General features: G+C 41.8%; 1 protein-coding gene across 2 annotated transcripts; it reads left to right on the top strand.

The window, feature by feature from the left end:
- Positions 1-1467: 1467 nt before the first annotated feature.
- LOC311107796 (proton-coupled zinc antiporter SLC30A9, mitochondrial-like) lies at positions 1468-17604 on the top strand. 2 transcript variants are annotated; one of them, XM_084150348.1, is made up of 18 exons: positions 1468-1569; positions 2206-2355; positions 2496-2699; positions 4739-4889; positions 5244-5336; positions 5538-5620; positions 5998-6056; positions 6970-7040; positions 9332-9434; positions 9895-9950; positions 10099-10234; positions 10513-10552; positions 10929-11000; positions 11520-11627; positions 12453-12618; positions 13892-14021; positions 14399-14512; positions 14977-17604. In XM_084150348.1, exons 2-18 carry the CDS (start codon positions 2247-2249, stop codon positions 15019-15021), a joined length of 1740 nt encoding a protein of 579 aa, XP_084006474.1. In that variant the 5' UTR covers positions 1468-1569; positions 2206-2246; the 3' UTR covers positions 15022-17604. The 2 variants fall into 2 exon arrangements, with proteins under 2 accessions (XP_084006474.1, XP_084006473.1); XM_084150347.1 differs by having other exon boundaries at positions 1483-1569; positions 2484-2699.
- Positions 17605-23229: the final 5625 nt, after the last annotated feature.

Here is a 23229-nt window from a genome sequence, read left to right as displayed (position 1 = left end):
TCTGATATAGGATGCACTAGTTTTGCAGTGACCCCAATCCGACCTTTCATAATAATAAAAAATATACACAACCGTTCAAAAGTTTGGTGTCACTTAGAAATGTCCTTGTTTATCCGAAAGAAAAGCACTTTTTTTGTCCATTAAAATAACATAAAATTGATCAGAAATACAGTGTAGACACTTAATGTTGTAAATGGCTATTGTAGCTGGAAACGGCTGATTTTTAAAAAATGGTATATCTACATAGGCGTACAGAGGCCCATTATCACCAACCATCAGTCCTGTGTTCCAATGGCACGTTGTGTTTGCTAATCCAATTTTATCATTTTAAAAGGCTAATTGATCATTAGAAAGCCCTTTTGCAATTATGTTAGCACAGCTGAAAACTGTTGTGCTGATTAAAGAAGCAATAAAACTGGCCTTCTTGAGACTAGTTGAGTATCTGGAGCATCAGCAATTGTGGGTTCGAGTACAGGCTCAAAATGGCCAGAAACAAATAACTTTCTTCTCACATAGAATAGCCTTCATTTCTCAGAATAAGAATAGACTGATGAGTTTCAGAAGAAAGTTATTTGTTTCTGGCCATTTTGAGCCTGTAATCAAACCCACAATTGCTGATGCTCCAAATACTCAACTAGTCTCAAGAAGGCCAGTTTTATTGCTTCTTTAATCAGCACAACAGTTTTTAGCTGTGCTAACATAATTGCAAAAGGGTTTTCTAATGATCAATTAGCCTTTTAAAATGATAAACTTGGATTAGCAAACACAACGTGTCATTGGAACGCAGGACTGATGGTTGCTGAAAATGGGCCTCTGTACGCCTATATAGACATTCCATTAAAAATCAGCTGTTTCCAGCTACAATAGCCATTTACAACATTAACAATGTCTACACTGTATTTCTGATCAATTTGATGTTATTTTAATGGACAAAAAAATTGCTTTTCTTTAGAAAACAAGGACATTTCTAAGTGACCCCGAACTTTTGAACGGTAGTGTGTGTGTGTATGTATATATGTGTGTGTATATATATATATATATATGAGTTACATACACAGGGTAGGTGCTGTGAAATAATACAGACTGTTGACTGTAATACTGGATGATATTTCGGTTGGGAGTGCATTGATCTATACCACAAATTCAGCATAGATGATGGAAAACCTTACATTTAGACTGATTATTGTGTGTTGACTAGCTAGCTAATATGTGACCCATGACCTTTATTTAGATTTTGTTTAATTTATCATCGCGATATCAGCCAACAACCATTTCTTGAAAACCATCATACTCTCACGAGAGGAGCGTCACTTGTACTTTTAAATGTGTTTTTGGGCGCCTGCTCAGGCGTCGATGATGCCTACCAGATCTTACAACGTCTGGATAGGTATTTAACGTATCAGCTAACCACATCATATTATAGCAATCTGTCAGTCGATGACGTAACACTCAACCATCGGTTAATGCGTGCAACGTTTGAGCAGTGGACGCGACCTTGTGTCAGTAGCTAGCAGGTGCACGGAACTCAAAATGGACTGAGATATGCGGAGCAAATGTAACACAACAAAGGTAAGGCCGTCCTGAAATAACACACCATGTATAAACCGACTTTATCTGCCAACCAAAACAAACGCGCAATGTATGCGTAGGGAGACGCTTTACTTTAGCATTTGCTAGTTAGCTAGGTTTTCCAAACCTGTTTGGTCTCGCACCGGCGTCCAACGGGTGGCACTGGCTGGCTTTATCTGGCTTGCCAATATTGAGTTAGCTAGCAGACCGCAGAGTATCCATCTGTTTTATGAATTGATAGTACTGTCATAAGATTGACCAGGTTAACAGTGTGCTGTCGATACAATGCCAAGTTCTGTGTCATTTGAACTTAAGCATGTTAGCCTAGCTAGCTAACTAGCCAAGAACTAGCTATACTAGCCGGTCAGATCATTTAGAACTACTGTAGCTAGCTAGCTGATCTGAGTCGGGAAATTAGGCAACATTAGCTAGCTAACGTTACAGCCAGGTTCAGAGAGCATTCTAGATGGTAGTTACATCATGATTTATGTTATCTTTGGGAGGAGAGTAGGTTATCATTTTAACCTAACGTAAATGGCTATGACGCTAGCTAGCTAACGAGGTGTGTGATGCCAGTTGTTTGGCCGCCCTCAACCGATGCTCACTGACAGTGCTGTCTTGTGATCACTCAAACAGCAAGTTCCAGCATTGCTATACGAAGCCCCGCAACGGCGAGGATGTTCCCCCGCCTGGCACAGAGACCATGGCAAGTTCTCTGCAGGGTCTACCTGCAGCACAGAGCCCCACATTCACAACGAACACCCATGGTTGCCCGACCATGCCACGGTGAGTCTCATATGTTCAAGTCAATGCTCGATATACTGTTTGATGCATCACACTTTTTGTCAGTGCTAAATGTGTGTGTGTCGTGGACCTATGGAATACGCATGTTGTTATAGCTAACACACTCACAGATTTCCCTACAGGGTGGCACAATGTAGGGATGCACAACCTGTGGTTCAGCCATGACTTCCATGTAGCCTCTCTAGCAACGGGCCAGGTCCAGTACTATTGTACCTCAGGCAGCAATAAGGATGGCCCCTCTCCTCCTACTACAAAAGTACCAGACAGCCCACCTACTGCGGAAAAGGTGCAAGCTGGAGCAGCACAAGCCTCTTCAGACTCCCCAGGTAAGAGCCACTGTTTGTCCTGTGTTGGCAATACATACATGGGTGTGTTCAATAGGAAGCAAACTTGTTTCCCCCTATTGCAAAACATTTTGCTACGGTGCCCACTAATGAATACACCCCAGTTTTCTGTTGAGGCGTAAGAACAGGGAAGTCTCTGTCCCTTGAAGCCTTGCTACATCAAAATAGGAATGAAAAGTATCAGTCTTTAGAATGTAGTTGTCTTCTCTTCAAACATGCTTGACCCTAACCCCTAAAGCAGCTGGAAGTACTTCTGGTAAGTAAGCATTACGTATTTAGTTATTGTGTTCTGTTATTTTCTTAGATACTCTGTTTTTGAACTGTGAAATTCATTGCCACTCTGTTTATTTATGTATATGTGTGTGTATGTATATGTGTATATACATACACACACTACCGTTCAAAAGTTTGGAGTCACTTAGAAATGTCCTTGTTTTCCATGACAACATACATTAAATGAGTTTGAGTAGGAAATATAGCAAAATGCATAGGAAATGTAGTCATTGACAAGGTTAGAAATAATGATTTTTAATATAAATAATAATTGTGTCCTTCAAACTTTGCTTTCGTCAAATAATCCTCCATTTGCAGCAATTACAGCCTTGCAGACCTTTGGCATTGTAGTTGTCAATTTGTTGAGGTAATCTGAAGAGATTTCACCCCATGCTTCCTGAAGCACCTCCCACAAGTTGGATTGGCTTGATGGGCACTTCTTATGTACCATACGGTCAAGCTGATCCCACAACAGCTCAATAGGGTTGAGATCCGGTGACTGTGCTGGCCACTCAATTATAGACAGAATACCAGCTGACTGCTTCTTCCCTAAATAGTTATTGCATAGTTTGGAGCTGTGCTTTGGGTCATTGTCCTGTTGTAGGAGGAAATTGGCTCCAATCAAGCGCCGTCCTCAGGGTATGGCAGGGCGTTGCAAAATGGAGTGATAGCCTTCTTTCTTCAAGATCCCCTTTACCCTGTACAAATCTCCCACTTTACCACCACCAAAGCACCCCCAGACCATCACATTGCCTCCACCATGCTTGGCAGATGGCATCAAGCACTCCTCCAGCATCTTTTCATTTGGTCTGCGTCTGTTCTTCTTTGTGATCCGAACACCTCAAACTTCGATTTGTCTGTCCATAACACTTTTTTCCAATCTTCCTCTGTCCATTGTCTGTTCTTTTGCCCATCTTAATCTATTCTTTTTATTGGCCAGTCTGAGATATGGCTTTTTCTTTGCAACTCTGCCTAGAAGGTCAGCATCCCGGAGTCGCCTCTTCACTGTTGACGTTGAGACTGGTGTTTTGCGGGTACTATTTAATGAAGCTGCCAGTTGAGGACCTGTGAGGCGTCTCTTTCTCAAACTAGACACACTAATTTATTTGTCCTCTTGCTCAGTTGTGCACCGGGGCCTCCAACTCCTCTTTCTTTTCTGGTTAGAGCCAGTTTGCGCTGTTCTGTGAAGGGAGTAGTACATAGCGTTGTACGAGATCTTCATTTTCTTGGCAATTTCTCGCATGGAATAGCCTTAATTTCCCAGAACAAGAATAGACTGACGAGTTTCAGAAGAAAGTTATTTGTTTCTGGCCATTTTGATCCTGTAATCGAACCCACAATTGCTGATGCTCAACTTGTCTCAAGAAGGCCAGTTTTATTGCTTCTTTAATCAGCACAACAGTTTTCAGCTGTGCTAACATGATTGCAAAAGGGTTTTCTAATGATCAATTAGCCTTTTAAAATGATAAACTTGGATTAGCAAACACAACGTGCCATTGAAACACAGGACTGATGGTTGGTGATAATGGGCCTCTGTACGCCTATGTAGATATTCCATTAAAAATCAGCCGCTTCCAGCTACAATGGCCATTTACAACATTAAGTGTCTAAACTGTATTTCTGATCAATTTGATGTTATTTTAATGGACAAAAAAATTGATTTTCTTTCGAAAACAAGGAAATTTCTAAGTGACCCCAAACTTTTGAACGGTAGTGTGTGTTTTTATTTTATTTTATATATAACTCAGGGTCAACACCACCACATGGTCTGACAAAAATGGAGACAATTCAAGTGAAAGTGCGGGCTGTCCTTAAGAAGAGGGACTATGGATCCAAGTACACCCAGAACAACTTTATCACTGCAGTGAGAGCTATGAACGAGTTCTGTCTCAAGCCAAGGTAAACCCTCTACAACAGTGAATTTAGACAATGAGGAATGACTGGATACAGGGCAAGTCAATCACAACTCACAAAGGCAAAATGATTGTTATCTTGTGTGTTTTCTACTGGTGCTTGGGTGATGTGCACATTGAAGGAAGTTGTAGCCATCCTTTTCTGTAACCAGTGTATTCCAGACATACCAGTGCTGCTTAACATTACAAGCGTCCACTAAGCTAATGGGGAAACACACTGTTGTGATTATCACATTATGGGACATTAACTTCCATGTGACTCTTAATGATGCAGGGACTCTTAATGTACTCAGCCCACTGACTGTCTGTCCGTCTCTCTCACTCTCTCGTGTGACCTCAGTGACCTGGTGCAGCTAAGAAAGATCCGTCGACGCAGCCCCCACGACGACACCGAGGCTTTCACTGTATTCCTGCGATCAGACGTGGAAGTCAAGTTAGTACATTTTACTGATAAAATCATGTCATAAAAAGCAAGCGTTTGCATCACCAAAATAAATATCAAGTGTTGGAATCATGCACTTTACAGTTGACCAACACATTGGCAACCTTATGCCAATGTGATGCTATTAGGTAGACCATATTGTATACGATACGAAAGCTTTCCATCAAGCAGTTCTTTCAATCTGAATTCCAGAGCTCTAGATGTGTGGGGAAGTCCTGAAGCCCTTGACAGAGAGCGGAAACTCAGGAAAGTGGAGGAGAGAGAGTACGAAGAGAGTAGGTATCCTCCACCCTGCACACGCATTCTGTGACTAACTGTACAAAAACAGGAGGAACGTCTGGACTTGCTCTGTTTATGATTTGCTGTGTTTTCTTTTTGTAACCCAGCCCAACCTTGGCTCTAATGGGTTGTATTCATTAGGCAACAGATTGAAGAAAACTGACTGAAACGGGGAGGGACAAGAAGGCTCATTTTTAGTTTTCTGTCGCAAAACACTTTTAAAAGTTTACAATTGCATGCCCTAATGAATATGACCCGGGCTTAAGCTGCCCGGTTCCTTAGTGGTCTTGAGAGGAATCACTGAGGGTCTGTTTCCTGTGAGCTTGCACTGTCTGCTTGAGCTCTCCTCACCCCTTTTCATTGTGTCATTCAGATATTTTCCGGAATCAGCAGTTGCTAAAGGAGTACAAAGATTTCTGGGGAAACACTAAGGTGAGTTTAGGCTCCATGTGACCTGAAGCAGAGTGATGTTGTTCCCTATGGAATGCCATTAAGCTTAGCTAATATTCAAAGAGCAAATGTATCCATATTTCACATTTTGACCAGAAGTTTTCTGGTGGTCATTTGTGGAGATCAACCAAGATGTATTGAAGATATAAACGCAACTATCCACAATTCCTATTATCATATTAGCCATGCTATATAATGTTATATATTTAGCCATGTCATGCTAGCCACAACAAAATGGATGTACAGCCAGGATCTCCTGACCAGACTGAATGTGATAGACAGAGAAATGGACACTGTACATTAGTTACCAGTCCTGCTGGCCGCTACCCAAAACCAGAGCTGTCACTGTCCCTCACGTGAACTTTGACCCAGTGCGGGGCTATTTAACCCACACAGCCCTTTATCACTACATTTACATGAGTCATTCACACCGACTGTCATTGACACAGTGCCTCTGTATAGTGCCGGACTCCTTTACAGTACAGTACTGCACCCCCCCCCTAGCATGTGATGGTGCATTCTATACTGTGCTTCATTTTTGTGTGCTAGAATATCCTCTAAATATTCTAGCTTTGACTTAGCTAACCACTGTAGCCTATATGAAGGGCTATTATGGTAAAACGAAAGATGTGTAGTGTTTTTACATTGATGTGTCTAGATTACTTTTTTGTACCATTTAGCGGATAGTTTATTTTCTGTAGGGGTCAATTCCACATTAACCTTGATTTCAAGAAGTGAATTTGATTTTAAAACATGAATTAAAAAATACTCCGTAAATGTTCTTTTTCAGAATTGAATTAAAATGGAATTGACCCTCGTGTTTTTCCTAGAATAAGTCTGATATAGCAGACATGTCTCCAGTAGGCTTGATTTCCTTTCTTCTCATGTCATGTAGCCCCGATCAGGCAGCAAGAGGGCGACATTTTCACAAGGGCCGGGGAAGGTGGTGATGGTGGCCATATGCATGTAAGTCTCCTTTCCCTCGTCTGTGGTCCCCTCCTCCCAGCATAGTATCATTACTCTGTTTTATACCCTACTGTGAAGTTGAGTCATGAAAACTCATAAAAACCACACAGAAATGGCCTATTATTCTTAAGCACCCCAGAATTGTTTTACTGTAGTTACATTTCAATTTCTTCATCCGGGGATTCAAATGTAAGTGAAATAAAAGTTGTTCAGGGTCATGGGTAGGTTCTTGCACCGGGCTATTGGATTAGAGCTATTGAATCAGCAGTCATGAGGGTCTCCACTAGGTCTGTTCACATTGACCCCCATGTCAGGCAGGAATTACTGGAGTTAGCATAATTCATTTACAAGACACGGTATGGGTACTTTTAAAGGGGCAATCTGCAGTTGCTACATCCATTTTTAGAAATTAATTAAATAAATGCATTCTTGAAGAATATGCGTAACTTTATAAATGCCTCATGAGTTTAGTTCAACTGTCGTACCCCTTCAGAACCCAAAATATTACCTTGTTTTACTCCAATGTTTGTAAACATTGTAAATGTAAATGCACTGAATAGCCTCAAAACATGGTTAAAACTATATAATTGTAATATCATGGATGGTCAGTCCTTGCATCCATAGCGCTGTCTATGAAATGGAGTGGTTACATTTCTCCCATCCCTCAGACTGCTTTATCGTTTCAATTAAGGATTCTTGCTTTAACTCTGTCTGGATACAGCCGCTATCAAACACATTGATATCAGTTGATACATTCAGAAAATATACTCGATCATGCAAAGAAAAGTTAGTAGAACAAAACATTTGTATTCTGTGTTAGAAACACCATCAAGCTATGACTGTAAGTCGCTTTGGATAAAAGCGTCTGCTAAATGGCTTATTATTATTATTATTATTATTATTATTATTAAGCACCCATTGAATTATATTGCAGGTATATACAGTACCAGTCAAAAGTTTGGACACACCTACTCGTTCAAGGGTTTTTCTTTATTTTTACTATTGTTTACAGTGTAGAATAATAGTGAACACATCAAAACTGTGAAATAACACATGGAATCATGTAGTAACCAAAAGTGTTAAACAAATCAAAATTATATTTTATATTTGAGATTCTTCAAATAGCCACCCTTTGCCTTGATGACAGCTTTGCACACTCTTGGCATTCTCTCAACCAGCTTCACCTGGAATGCTTTTCCAACTGTCTTGAAGGAGTTCCCACATATGCTGAGCACTTGTTGGCTGCTTTTCCTTCTCTCTGCCGTCCGACTCATCCCAAACCATCTCAATTGACCGTGTCCCCAGCAAAGCACCCCCACACCATAACACCTCCTCCTCCATGCTTTACGGTGGGAACTACACATGCGGAGATATCCGTTCACCCACACCGCGTCTCACAAAGACACAGCGGTTTGAACCAAAAATCTCAAATTTGGACTCCAGACCAAAGGACAAGTTTCGACCGGTCTAATGTCCATTGCTCGTGTTTCTTGGCCCAAGCAGGTCTCTTCTTATTGGTGTCCTTAAGTAGTGGTTTCGTTGCAGCAATTTGACCATGAAGGCCTGAGTCACACAGTCCCCTCTGAACAATTGATGTTGAGATGTGTCTGTGACTTGAACTCTGTGAAGCATTTATTTGGGCTGCAATTTCTGAGGCTGGTAACTCTAATGAACTTATCCTCTGCAGCAGAGGTAACTCTGGGTCTTCCATTCCTGTGGCAGTCCTCATGAGAGCCAGTTTCATCATAGCGATTTAATGGTTTTTGCGACTGCACTTGAAGAAACTTTTAATGTTCCGTATTGACTGATCTTCATGTCTTAAAGTAATGATGGACTGTCGTTTCTCTTTGTTTATTTGAGCTGTTCTTGCCATAATATGGACTTGGTCTTTTACCAAATAGGGCTATCTTCTGTATACCCCCCCTTACCTTATCACAACACAACTGATTGGCTCAAACGCATTAAGAAGGAAATAAATTCCACAAATTAACTTTCAAGAAGGCACACCTGTTAATTGAAATGCATTCCAGGTGACCACCTCATGAAGCTGGTTGAGAGAATGATTCCATACGTGTTATTTCATAGTTTTGATGTCTTCACTATTATTCTACAATGTAAAGAAATTGTAAAATTTAAAGGAAAAACCCTTGAATGAGTAGGTGTGATAACTTTTGACTGGTAGTGTAAGACAGGGTGAACCTTTAACTTCCCTGTGTGAAAACAAATATTGTATTGTCCTCTCTGATGTGAATACGTTGTAAGGTTGATTGTGTTTTTCTCTCTGCCCTTAGTAATGGACTGAATTTCTTCTTCAAGCTCCTGGCTTGGGTGTACACTGGATCAGCCAGCATGTTCTCAGAGGCCATTCACTCTCTGGCTGACACCTGCAACCAGGTCAGATACAGTGGCTATGTCCCAATTATCTCTCCTCCTTCCCAAAGTGTGCACTTGGTCACTTCTGTTTTGCTGATTTGAAAGGAAATGTCTGGTATTGGAAATATTGTGGAAACTCCCCACGATCCCATGCCTCAATCAATCTGCTGCTTTCAGATGTGTGGGAAGTAGTGAACAAGTGCACACTTCAGGAGAAAGGAGATATTGTTGGGACGCACCCTCTATCCACTGGCTACCAAGAAATTCACATGTCACATACCCTGATATTGCAATTAGGGATGAGTTAGAATTATTGATTTAATAGAATTGGTCCCATCTCTGATTGCAGTAAATAACACCAGTTGCCATGGTTACTTAAAAGTTAGTTGGAATGTATGATAGTCATTGTAAATGGTCTTCTATACAGTATATTTTGTAAAGGCAGCAGGGTCCATTAACACCTCATCACTCGCTCCTGCAGGCTCTTCTTGCAATCGGCATCAGCCAGTCTGTCCGGAACCCTGACGCTGTCCACCCGTAAGGAGAACACCACCATTAATTATACTTATGGTGTTACTGTCTCGGTTCACCCTCTGCTCCAACGTATGTGTTTGGTGTCTGTCTGTCTTCCGGAGGGGGTTGAGTGCAGATATAAAACAAACGGGTTTTCTTCCCTGCCTTAAAGGTACGGTTTCTCCAACATGCGCTACATCGCCTCGCTCATCAGCGGCGTGGGTATCTTCATGATGGGGGCGGGTCTCTCCTGGTACCATGGCATCATGGGACTGCTGCACCCACAGCCAATCGAGTCTCTGCTTTGGGTGAGTGGTGGCCATTGTTACCGCGGCTGAGGAGATCACTTTGGGCATGGCCATGTGCAGAATCGCTAATCTTGTTCACACAAATAAGTGGCTGTTTGGGATGCAAGGTGATTTGTACAGTGATTCTACACAATCCGACTGCAATGTAGTCTGTATCAAACATTCACATAGTCTTACTGAGTCACTGTTACTCCCTCTTGTCTACTGGCCAAAGTGGTTGATCGAACCGTGCTTTTGGAGCGCCGTCCCTCTTAATAGTTGTTTTTTGTCTCTTGCAGGCTTACTGTATCTTGGCAGGATCTCTGGTTTCAGAAGGAGGTAGGTTATGATCGGAAGTCACCCTCTGGGGACATATTTAACAAGCGTAGGATTGCAGTGCACCTTCCCATTCAACACATCACCTGCATTACATCCATTTTAAATTAATGTACACATCAGGGGCTATCAAGCATCTCAGAGTAGGATTGCTGATTTAGGATCAGTTTTGCCTTTTAGATCACAATTCATAAGATTACCTGGACAGGGAGGGGACCTGATCCTAGATCAACACTCCTACTCTGAGATGCTTGATAGCCCCTGATGTGTACATTAATTTAAAATGGATGTAAATCAGTATATGTGTTGACTGGGAAGGTGCACTGTGACTGTTCTATGCAACCCATGACTAATATATATTCTCCTCCCTCCCTCTCAGCAACACTGCTAGTGGCCATCAATGAGATCAAAAAGAGTGCTGGCCAGCAAGGAGTGTCCTTCTACGAATATGGTTTGTATAATGCACATTTATTTTGTAACCTTTTTATTTGATGTATGCATCAATGACTTGAGTACCTACCCAAACGCTAATGTATCCTAAGTTTTAACATGACCCCAGTCTTAAAGGGGCAATCAGCAGTTGCTACATCCATTTTTTGAATCTAACTTCTAAATGCCTCATGAGCTTAGTTCAACTGTCATACTCCATCAGAACCCCAAATATAGCTTGTTTACTCCAATGTTTGTACACAAAATAAATCTAAAGAAACACTATCGCCTCAACATGGTTAAAACTATAATTGTGATATCATGGAGGGTCAGTCCTTGCATCCATAGCTCAGCCCCATCCCTCAGCTTTTCACCGAAACGAGGACGGGGAGGATGCTTTGTTATTGTCTACTGCTGATTGCTGCTTTAATACTAAACAATTGTATAAGTTGAAGTTGTCAGCATGTCATCCCTTAACATATGTATGTGCATCAGTAGTTATTGTTGTGATCAGTAAAGCAGTATCTTGTTTGGTGTTTAGTGATGCAGAGCCGAGACCCCAGTACTAACGTGGTGCTGCTGGAAGACTCTGCTGCCGTGCTGGGAGTGATCATTGCCTCAAGCTGCATGGGGCTCACCTCACTCACAGGTACACACACGGCTGATCTCGCTTACAGGTACACACACACACACAGTCTTGTACAGCTAACCTTGTGGGGACACACAATTCAGTCCCTTTCAAAATCCTATTACCCCTAAATCTAACCCGTACTCTTACCCTTACCCTAACCTTAACCTGAACCCAAAAACCTAACCTTAACCCTAAATCTAACCCTGGCTCCTAACCCTAAAACTAACCCTAGCTCCAAACCTTTAATGTAATTCTAACCCTAACACTAATTCTGACCTTAACCCTAAACCCCCTAAAAATAGCATTTGACCTCGTGGGGACTAACAAAATGTCCCCAGTTGGTCAAATTTTGTTCGTTTACTATTCTTGTGGGGACTTCTTGTCCCCACAAGAATAGTTAAAGACGTCCACACACACACAAAGGGCTCACCTTGTTCACAAGTGTGTGTGTGTGTGTGTGTGTGTGTGTGTGTGTGTGTGTACACACACTCAGAGACACTATTCATTCCCCCACACATAAACAGGCTCACACAAACATGTCCCTTCCAGTGGGACAACATTGCACAACTTGAGTTCTCCAGTTACCCAGCTGTCTGAACTCTGGCCAGTCAGATTTGATATTACCAGTGAACCAATGCTGTGTATTTTGAGTCTGAAATCTATACATAGTACTAACATCCTATGTAGACTACAAATGCAGTAAAGATGACCTGGAACGTGTCCATAGTCAAGCCACAACTCCTTATTTAGGCTGTTTCCCAAATGGCACCCTATTCCCAACACAGTGCACTATATAGAGAATAGGCTACCATTTGAGACACAGCCAACTCTCTCCTGTGCCAGGTAACCCGCTGTACGACAGCCTGGGCTCTTTGGGTATAGGAACCCTCCTGGGCGCCGTGTCCGCCTTCCTCATCTACACCAATACTGAGGCCCTGCTGGGACGCTCCATCCAGGCCGAGCACGTCCAGAAGCTCACTGAGTTCCTGGAGAACGACCCTGCCGTCAGGTCAGTGGCCCCCTTGGATGCTGATCTGGGGCTCAGTTTTGCATTTCCCCCAATAATGGTTAAGGTTAGGATTAGGAGAGGAGAAGCTGATCATAGATCTGTACCTAGGGGAATCTTCACCTTGGTGCGGCCTCCTCTAGGCCTCCATGTCCCCTGTCTCAGGGTTGTTTATTAACCACAAAACTAAATAAAAACAGACTGAAACAGGGTGGGACTACCTGGACTTGGTCCAATAAGAAATAGGCCTACTAATTGTCATTTTCCGCCACGTAGCGTTTGAAAATGTCTTCTGTCGCATGACCCTGGCCTCTGTCCCTACATGATCCAGGCCTCAGCTCTCAGCACTGACACTATAGTCCAGGACAGGGTTTCCCAAACTTAGTCCTGGGGCCTCCCCTGGGTGCAAGTTTTTGTTTTTGCCCTAGCACTGATTCAAATAACCAACTCCTCATCAGGCTTTGATTATTTGAATCAGCTGTGTAGTGCTAGGGCAAAAAACAAAACGTGCACCCCTGGGAGGCCCAAGGACCGAGTTTGGGAAGCCCTGGTCCAGGATCATGCTGGTCCAAAGCATCCAGCATGAAAAATGGGGTCCCTGGTATTTATTGCACTTGACATGTACATGCTTTGCCCTACTGGAGGTCCGGGAGGGCAGTGTTGCCAATGGGGCTTTATCTACAGCTGTAAAGTTGCCCCATAGACTCCCTTGGTGCTTTTCCATTGAGACTTCCCCCTACACCAGTGGGCCGCCAGTGTTTTATCTTACTGTCCGCTCTAGTGTTATGTTGTTTCCATCAGGAGTGTGACACTAAAGACTTGTGGCAAGCAGAAACAACAACCTCTGCATCATTCAAGACTGTTGCTTTGTGAAGTTGTTAAAGTTAATAGTTAGCCATTGTTATGTAAATGCCAGCTGAAAAGTAGCCAGGGCCTTGCCTTGGTTCTAAGTCAGAGCAGGTCCGCTGGAGCCATGGCCAGAGTAGGAGGGCTGATTTTAAGAATCAGTTGTGCCTTTTTAAGATCACAAGTAATAATATTGTAATGACAGAGGGGGACTTGATCCCACATCAGTACTCCTACTCTGAGATGTTTGATACATGCAGCCCCAGATGCTCTTAAAATGTATTTATGTTATGGTTTGTCAGTGACCATGCACAAATATTGCACAAGAGTTAGCTACATAGCTCATTTAAACCTGTGGTCCCTATTTCAAAAAAAATTAAATTAAATAAGAGATTTAACCCCGACTTTTTTTTGTCTTTGCTTTGACCAGGGCGATCCACGATGTGAAGGCCACAGACCTGGGGCTGAGTAAAGTGCGCTTCAAGGCGGAGGTGGACTTTGACGGGCGGGTGGTGACCCGGTCCTACCTGGAGAAGCAGGACATCGAACAGATCCTCCACGTAAGGCTGACGCTAAGAAGTGTTTCATGAAGGAGCTTTGTCTTTCCTTCTGCTTTGGAAAGTTGAATGCCTGGATTACTAGGGTTGACTATCTGCATTGGTAGCCATTGTACAATCCTTTTAAAGCTGCAATCTGGGATTCGTTTTTTCAGCCAAACGGTAGCACTTCCACTTGTTTTGGTATACAGCCGAGGGATGGGGCTGGGGAAATATGACTCTAGGAAAATGATTTGTTTTTGTTTGAAACTGATTTGATTCTCTTATTTTCTTTGAAAGTGAATGAATATTGCTTAATGACACATGACTCCCTGAATGTAACAGCGCTAGCTATGATTATCTAGTCAGGTAGGTGTGTGTTACTTTGTTGTGGCTTGTAGGACATCCAGCAGGTGAAGACCACTGATGAGCTGGAGAACTTCATGCTGAAGCACGGCGAGAACATCATTGACACCCTTGGGGCCGAGGTGGACCGCCTGGAGAAAGAGCTCAAGGTAGAGAGGAGCTGCACTCCCATTCTCTACGTTCCCTTCTCCCCAAAGTGTGCACTCGTTTAATCCCCATTGTGAATTTAAAAAGTACTGGATTGGTGTAATAAATATGGTGGGATCTCCCTCGAGCACATGCTTACATCGAATCAATGCATGAAGAACCCATCCATTAATTAAGGAGGGTAAGGAAGTGCACAGTTCAGGGAGAAGTGTAGGGATTCAGAACCAAACAGTCTCCCGAACAGGCCTGAGTACACTGTTGCAGCTTGTGGGACTTGTCAAGTCCAGTTCAGCAATATTTCACACCAGAGACACATTTTGTATTAATTGTTAGTTGGTGATCAAAACCACATATTAACTAATGCATACTGTACTGTTATACATTGTCATCCAAGTTGATGGCTGCCATTCATTTAATACTTTTATGTGTAATATCTAATGCGTCCTCTTTCTTTGTCACTCAACAGCAACGCAACCCAGAGGTACGGCACGTCGACCTGGAGATTCTATAACACTACGGATCTACGCAGGGAAAGTCGTGCGACTGCAAGAAGGAACTAGAGAAAGGGGTTGGAGGAGAGCCAAGCCGACCTCTGCACTCTGCCTCCCACTGTCTCCCATCCTCTCCAACCAACTCATCAGAACAAGTCTTACTGTAGAATAGTCCTTTTTGGTATTTTATTAGGATCCCTATTAGCTGTTGCGAATACAGAACATTAATAGACAAGAACAGCTCAAGGACAGAACTGCATAACCGACAGACACGTGCTGGGACAGTGATTTAATTTCCATGTTGATTTAACCATGCCGTTACCAATGTTACGAGTGGGTTGACCAGAAACAGATTAGAGACCGAGGTACACCTGGTGTGACAGTGATAGACTGGGCTCAAAGCACGGAAGTTCTGAAATTGGACACTTATACAGTGGCTGTACAGTTAACTTTTGAATATAGTTCTCATGTGTTGACTTTTGTTCATGTTTCCACAAGAAGGGGAAAAAAACAAGTAAGTTGAAAAATAATGTCTTTGGACTATTCAAACGGACCAGTATCAATAAGCAGTTATATACTGAACAAAAATATAAACGCAGCATGCAACAATTTCAACGGTTTTACTGAGTTACAGTTCATACAAGGAAATCAGTCCATTTAAATAAATTAGGCCCTAATCTATGGATTTCACATGACTGGGCAGGGGCACAGCCATGTGTGGGCCTGGGAGGACATAGGCCCACTCACTTGGGAGCCATGCCCACCCACTGGGGAGCCATGCCCAGCCAATCAGAATGGATTTTTCCCCACAAAAGGGCTTTATTACAGACAGAAATACTCCTCAGTTTCATCAGGTGGCTGGTCTCAGACGATCCCGCAGGTGAAGAAGCCGGATGTGGAGGTCCTGGGCTTGCGTGGTTACACATGGTCTGCGGTTGTGAGGCCGGTTGGAAATACTGCGAAATTCTCTAAAATGACGTTTGAGGAGGCTTATGGTAGAGAAATTAACATTAAATTATCTGGCAACAGCTCTGGTGGACATTCCTGCAGTCAGCATGCCAATTGCATTCTCCCTAAACTTGAGACATCTGTGGCATTGTTGTGTGACACCGGCACATTTTAGTGGCCTTTTATTGTTCCCAGCACAAGGTGCACCTGTGTAATGATCACGCTGTTTAATCAGCTTCTTGATATGCCACACCTGTCAGGTGGATGGATTATCTTGGCAAGGAGAAATGCTCACTAACAGGGATGTAAACAAATAAGCTTTTTGTGCATATGGAACATTTCTGGGATCTTTTATTTCAGCTCATGGAACTAACGTTGCGTTTTTATATTTTTGTTCAGTATACATAAAGCTTAAGAAGCTACATGGAACCATACTCCCTCTGCAAGTATGCCCTTATGAATGCAAATAATTATACAAGTACTTAACAAAAACAGCAGAGAATAGTTTATTTTTAGTATGTAGAGAAAGTATTTTTTCCCTTTTATATTTTGGGAAATGTACCTATGCACACTGCAAGATGGCATGTTCGCATCTCGCCAGTTCATTGAATGGAATTGTGTATTAGTGATGACTAGATTGCGTTACTATAACAGAATATGTTATTGGTAGCATAATACCATTGATGAAAGAAGTTGTTCAAAAGGGTTCTAAGAATTAGTGATGATTTGAAATATTTAAGAGTTGAGTGAGATGACCTTGAATACAGTAGCACTTAATGAAAAATCACCAATGCTATGCAAATACTCTCTTTTGCTACAGCTGTGGACCTCTGCGTGTTGCTGTGAAATTCTGCAAACGTGGGGACTCAGTTGTTTGCTGGCTTGTCAGCAGATGACAGATTGTATGTTTTGCTCCAAAGATGAAGTGGTCTTCAGACAACCGGAGAGCTGTAAATAATAGTAGGCTGTCGGTAGCCATTTTGTTTCTGAGCCTTATGTGAAATAATAAAACTCTTGTTTTACCGTGGACAAATAATATTAATGCTCTGACCATCCATAAAATACTGTGATGTTTGTACAGCCATTGTCCCAACTTTGACCTTCCCAGCTTGATAGTTCTGCTCTAAACGGGTGTAGTCAGTAAGGAAAAATTTTCAGAATGTTGCAGATAGATATGTAATGAATAGAGCTGACATGATTCCTAATTCTATATGACAAATCATAGCTGTGATATAAAAATTAATTTCTACCTGAACGTTCTGTAACATTTCACCCGCCTGAACAGACCCATTGCATTGTGACTGTTTTTATTTGAATTCTGCTCTCATGTCTGTGTTGATGTAACGGACAGTCTGGCCAATGTACAGCAGGGTGCAGGGACACAGCTGGAAGCTTACAGGTAAAAGTCAGTAAATTAGAATATTTTGAAAAACTTGATTTATTTCAGTAATTGCATTCAAAAGGTGTAACTTGTACATTATATTTATTCATTGCACACAGACTGATGCATTCAAATGTTTATTTCATTTAATTTTGATGATTTGAAGTGGCAACAAATGAAAATCCAAAATTCCGTGTGTCACAAAATTAGAATATTGTGTAAGGGTTACATTTTGAAGACACCTGGTGCCACAAAATAATCAGCTGATTAACTCAAAACACCTGCAAAGGGCTTTAAATGGTCTCTCAGTCCAGTTCTGAAGCCTACACAAACATGGGGAAGACTTCAGATTTGACAGCTGTCCAAAAGGCGACCATCGACACATTGCACAAGGAGGGAAAGACACAAAAGGTTATTGCAGAAGAGGCTGGCTGTTCTCAGAGCTCTGTGTCCAAACACATTAATAGAGAGGCAAAGGGAAGGAAAAACTGTGGTCAGAAAAAGTGTACAAGCGATAGGGATCACCGCGCCCTAGTCAAGATTGTGAAAAAAAACCCATTCAAAAATGTGGGGGAGATTCACAAGGAGTGGACAGCTGCTGGAGTCAGGGCTTCAAGATCCACCACCAAGAGACGCTTGAAAGACATGGGTTTCAACTGCCGCATACCTCGTGTCAAGCCACTGTTGACCAAGAAACAGCGCGAAAAGCGTCTCACCTGGGCTAAGGAAAAAAAGAGCTGGACTGCTGCTGAGTGGTCTAAAGTCATGTTTTCTGACGAAAGCAAATTTTGCATTTCCTTTGGAAATCGAGGTCCCAGAGTCTGGAGGAAGACAGGAGAGGCACAGGATTCACGTTGCCTGAAGTCTAGTGTAAAGTTTCCACCATCAGTGATGGTTTGGGGTGCCATGTCATCTGCTGGTGTCGGTCCACTCTGTTTCCTGAGATCCAGGGTCAACGCAGCCGTCTACCAGCAAGTTTTAGAGCACTTCATGCTTCCTGCTGCTGACCTGCTCTATGGAGATGGAGATTTCAGGTTCCAACAGGACTTGGCGCCTGCACACAGCGCAAAATCTACCCGTGCCTGGTTTACGGACCATGGTATTTCTGTTCTAAATTGGCCAGCCAACTCCCCTGACCTTAGCCCCATAGAAAATCTGTGGGGTATTGTGAAAAGGAAGATGCAGAATGCCAGACCCAACAACGCAGAAGAGTTGAAGGCCACTATCAGAGCAACCTGGGCTCTCATAACACCTGAGCAGTGCCAGAAACTCATCGACTCCATGCCACGCCGCATTAATGCAGTAATTGAGGCAAAAGGAGCTCCAACCAAGTATTGAGTATTGTACATGCTCATATTTTTCATTTTCATACTTTTCAGTTGGCCAACATTTCTAAAAAATCCCTTTTTTGTATTAGCCTTAAGTAATATTCTAATTTTGTGACACACGGAATTTTGGATTTTCATTTGTTGCCACTTCAAATCATCAAAATTAAATGAAATAAACATTTGAATGCATCAGTCTGTGTGCAATGAATAAATATAATGTACAAGTTACACCTTTTGAATGCAATTACTGAAATAAATCAAGTTTTTCAAAATATTCTAATTTACTGACTTTTACCTGTATACCCCAATGGTGTATTGAGAGGTGGGCTGGAGTTGTTTCTGTTTTGTCGGGGGTGGGTGGATATATTTTTAAAGGTGTTCATTGATAATGTAAGAATTCCTTTGGTTATATAACAACTGCTGAAGGAGTTCAAATAAATCTTAATTTATCTTTTGCTTTCTTCTTTGTTGAGTTGTTAGTATTGGACCATCTTCCCGAAGACTGATGAATTACTCCTGTAATGGTTTTGAATGGGGAGGGCATAGTTCAACACAAGGAATGCCTGTTGAAATTTGGGCTCCACTATCTTAGTGGTGGGGCGGGGGTCCTAACGGATACCCACAGGGAGAACAGTATTGCAGTAATCTTCAAATGTATTCCCTATAGGCTGGTTCCCCAGACACAGATTAGGCTTCTTGGACTATGAAACACTTACCTTGAAGAATCTCAGCCTGGTCTCATAGACTAGACGTAACATAGTAAATGTAAAACTGGCACACTCAAATTAGTATGATATGTTACATTTGGTATTGTTACACAAGACAGATGGTTACTTAAGGCCTGTTCTGGATGGGTGGGCGTATAACGCGAACGTTCAAATCTCATCACGGACAACTTTAGCATTTGAGCTAATTATAAATTGTTCCAGTACTTAGCATGTTAGCTAACCCTTCCCCTAACCTTAACCTTTTCAGCTAACCCTAATCTTAACCCTTTTAGCTAACTTAGCTCAGTTGATAGAGCATGGCGTTTGCAACGCCAGGGTTGTGGGTTCGATTCCCACGGGGGGCCAGTATAAAAAAAAAATGTATTCACTAACTGTAAGTCGCTCTGGATAAGAGCGTCTGCTAAATGACTAAAGTGTAAATGTAAAATGTTAACACTAACCCCTAACCTAGCTAACGTTAGCCAGCTAGCTAGAATTCATAACGTCTCATACATTTAGCAAATTCGTAACATATAGTGCGTTGAGCAAATTCTTAGCATATTGTGCGTTTTGTAAATTCTTAACAGATAATCTGAATTTTTATTAATAACATATCATACCAAATGGTTGATGGACATCCACAAATGAATACATACCATATGAAACATAACATTTCATACCGATGACGTGGATGTCGATTATGGCAGCCCCCACACCTCTCTGATTCAGAGGGGTTGGGTTAAATTTGGAAGACACATTTCAGTTGAATGCATTCAGTTGTACATGTGACTAGGTATCCCTCTTTCCTTTCCTAAATGGAGTGTTGCAAATTTACATACAAAATAATACGAAATGCTCTGAGACCAGGTTGAGAATCTCCATTAAACATGTTTTTAAATTTAGGAGTAGGCTCAATCAAAGTCCGGAAACCTGCTATAGTATGCGTTTACAAGTTCAGGCAGAAGGGAAAGGTGTACGATAGCAAAACGCATTGCAGTCTATTGTGCAGGACTTCGTACAGCCACAGCCCTACACAACTAGACACAGCTAGGTACGTTAAATCTTCGCTTATTATAAGCAGAGCGGCTGTGGCGCTGAAACCGCGATCAGTCTTCCCAATTTATTTGGTACTGTCCATTGTGCTGAATGTTTGTGCGCCAGTTATAGGGCGCAACGATTTGATTCCCGCGGGCTCTTTAGATGTATTTTACCCATATAGTACTACAGGCCTCTGCACTAAGCTAATATGACCCATCAATCAGTTGGATGCTTTATGTTTTATGCTGCATTTGCTGAAGCATAAAACATTAGTCAATTATTGGTTATCAATATATAACCAACATAGGCTACAGGATTGGCGTGGAACACTGAATTTAAAATAGCTAAAAGAAAATAAATCCCATAAACTTCGAAATATCAGCAGCAACAACAAAACAAATATCATGTCATGCAGATTTTGTTGTTCGTAGCCTGGGTGCACATCTTTATTCCCGATGGAGGAAGGAGTTATAGAAATTAGTCTCTCGAAATTATAAAGAAAAGCAGTAGCCTATGCGGTGACGTCAATAAAAACAGTCTTATTCAACCAAACTGCGCATTGACCAACCATTGAGAAGCATTGCACACAGCATCACGGCAGGACCAAGTAGGCTTCTCCGACGGAGAAACAATTGTCCACCATCGCACATCAGAAAATGCTGAAAAAGGACACGCAACGTTCCAGGTTTTTTTGTCATTAAATGTTGTCTAACACATTTAACCGGGTGTTGAGAGAGCGCGCGCATCAATGTCATGTGTCGTCATGCAATTTCCAATTCAATTGTTCTTCTCACCATCTTGTCTTTTTCTTTCATGTGTCATTTTCTCCTTTAGGTAATATCAGAAGTTTGTAATGTGGGATTAACAACGACTATAAAACTAGCATGATTACAAATGTATCATATTGCAAACCTGTGGGAAATAACGTTGCATCGATGGCGCGCGCGCTCTTGAGATCATCAACGTTATCAAAATATGTGTAGCCTATAATAATCACCTGCTCTTCCCTATCATTCATATACCAACAAACTGCGTTGTGTAGAGTAGAGTGGACAGATTATGCTATATAGGCTAATAATATGGCCAATGCATTGTTAGATCATTTGTTATTTTTTATTCCTGCACCGTATTTGTATTTGTTTTCTTGTCCAAGATATAGCCTACGGATGGGAGCGCAATAGACCGCAATTGGGCATGCTATTGGGTTTCTTTCGTCACGACCCAATGTCCTAACATTATTCTTCAACGCTTAGATTATGATAAAAAAAATGTATGAAATAAATCGTATTAGGCTACACATTCCACCGAAGGTGTTTCTACGTCGAACTGGAAACAATGACTATCAGTCAGTGAGTGTATGGTATACAGGTAGTGTGGCATCTATTAAAGTCAAGTGTCAAGAGTGAATTAAAGTGATGCGCCTTGCTCTTTGCTTTTAGCCTCTTTACAGTGCTGCCTTGTAGAATCATGTTCAAGCAGCATTGTACAGGGCTATGACAGCGTAGAGAGATCCTCAACGCAGAGATGCCTGTCTGTATTTCTTTGACAGTGGATGGCAGACCGAGAGAATGACATCATCCATCAAAAAAATACAGTCTCAACAAAAGTGGAGATAAAAAGGTACCACCTGTCTCACACAGTATAATGGTGTTAGTTACTGTAAACATGCACGTTTAATACTGGCTTTTCTTTTTTGTATCCATCTTCCATTGCCCTCAAACTCAACTCTGGACCTCGAAGCCAGTTCCACTGCATTTTTTCATCTTTCCCCTCTAATTGGGAACGATTTAGCAATTAATTATCAGGTAACAGAAAACCAGCAGGCTGCGGACCTCGTAGGGTCAGAGTTGAGTTTCTGTCTTATTGAGTTGCATGGTATTATTGATGTGTAAATAAAATGGAAAGCAGCACTGTGCCCTAATGCACACTAGTAGTTACAAAGACAGAACTCTGGAAAACGGTCCCTCCTCAGGTTAAGACATGCAGTCAAAGTCCTTTCTGTGGCTTGAATAATTTAATGGAAACCTACAGTGCCGTGAAAAAGTATTTGCCCCCTTTCTAATTTTCTCAACTTTTGCATATTTTTGATACTGAGTGTTATCATATCTTCAACCAAAACCTAATATTAGATAAAGGGAACCTGAGTGAATAAATAACACAACAATTACACACTTATTTCATTTATTTCATAAACAGAGTTATGCAACACCCCATGCCCCTGTGTGAAAAAGTAATTGCCCCCTTACACTCAATAACTGGTTGTGCCACCTTTAGTTGCAATGACTCCAAAAAGTTATACTTTTGAATAATCTGTCCATAGAACATTCTTCCAAGAGTCTTGATGATCATCCAAGTGCTTCCAGGTGCTTTTTGGCAAACTTGAGTCAACTTTTTGGACGACGTGTCCCATTATGCCTGGCAAAAACCAAACACTGCATTCCACAGTAAGAACCTCATACCAACGGTCAAGCATGGTGGTGGTAATGTGATGGTTTGGGGATGCTTTGCTGCCTCAGGACCTGGACGACTTGCCTTAATAGAAGGAACTATGAGTTCTTCTTTGAATCAAATAATTCTACAGGAGAATGTCAGGCCATCCATCTGTGAGCTGAAGCGCAGCTGGGTCATGCAGCAAGACAATGATCCAAAACACACAATCAAGTCTACATGAAAATGGCTAAAAAGCAACAAATTTGAAGTTTTGGAATGGCCTAGTCAAAGTCCAGACCTAATCCGAATTGAGATGTTGTGGCAGGACTTAAAACGAGCAGTTCATGCTTGAAAACCCACAAATGTTGCTGAGTTAAAGCAGTTCTGCATGTAAGA

Source organism: Coregonus lavaretus (genome assembly GCF_964263955.1).
Source record: "Coregonus lavaretus genome assembly, chromosome: 32".
Classification (NCBI taxonomy): Eukaryota; Metazoa; Chordata; class Actinopteri; order Salmoniformes; family Salmonidae; genus Coregonus; species Coregonus lavaretus.
This window is presented reverse-complemented; position numbering and strand designations above follow the sequence as displayed.

What these genes read in the sequence shown, in the direction of transcription:
- LOC311107796 (XM_084150347.1), top strand. Translation starts at nt 2,247, where the DNA reads ATGTTCCCCCGCCTGGCACAGAGACCATGGCAAGTTCTCTGCAGGGTC. An exon ending in AGCCTCTTCAGACTCCCCAG is followed by an intron (nt 2,700 to 4,738) that starts GTAAGAGCCACT and finishes TATATAACTCAG; the next exon opens with GGTCAACACCACCACATGGT. An exon ending in CGATCAGACGTGGAAGTCAA is followed by an intron (nt 5,337 to 5,537) that starts GTTAGTACATTT and finishes TCTGAATTCCAG; the next exon opens with AGCTCTAGATGTGTGGGGAA.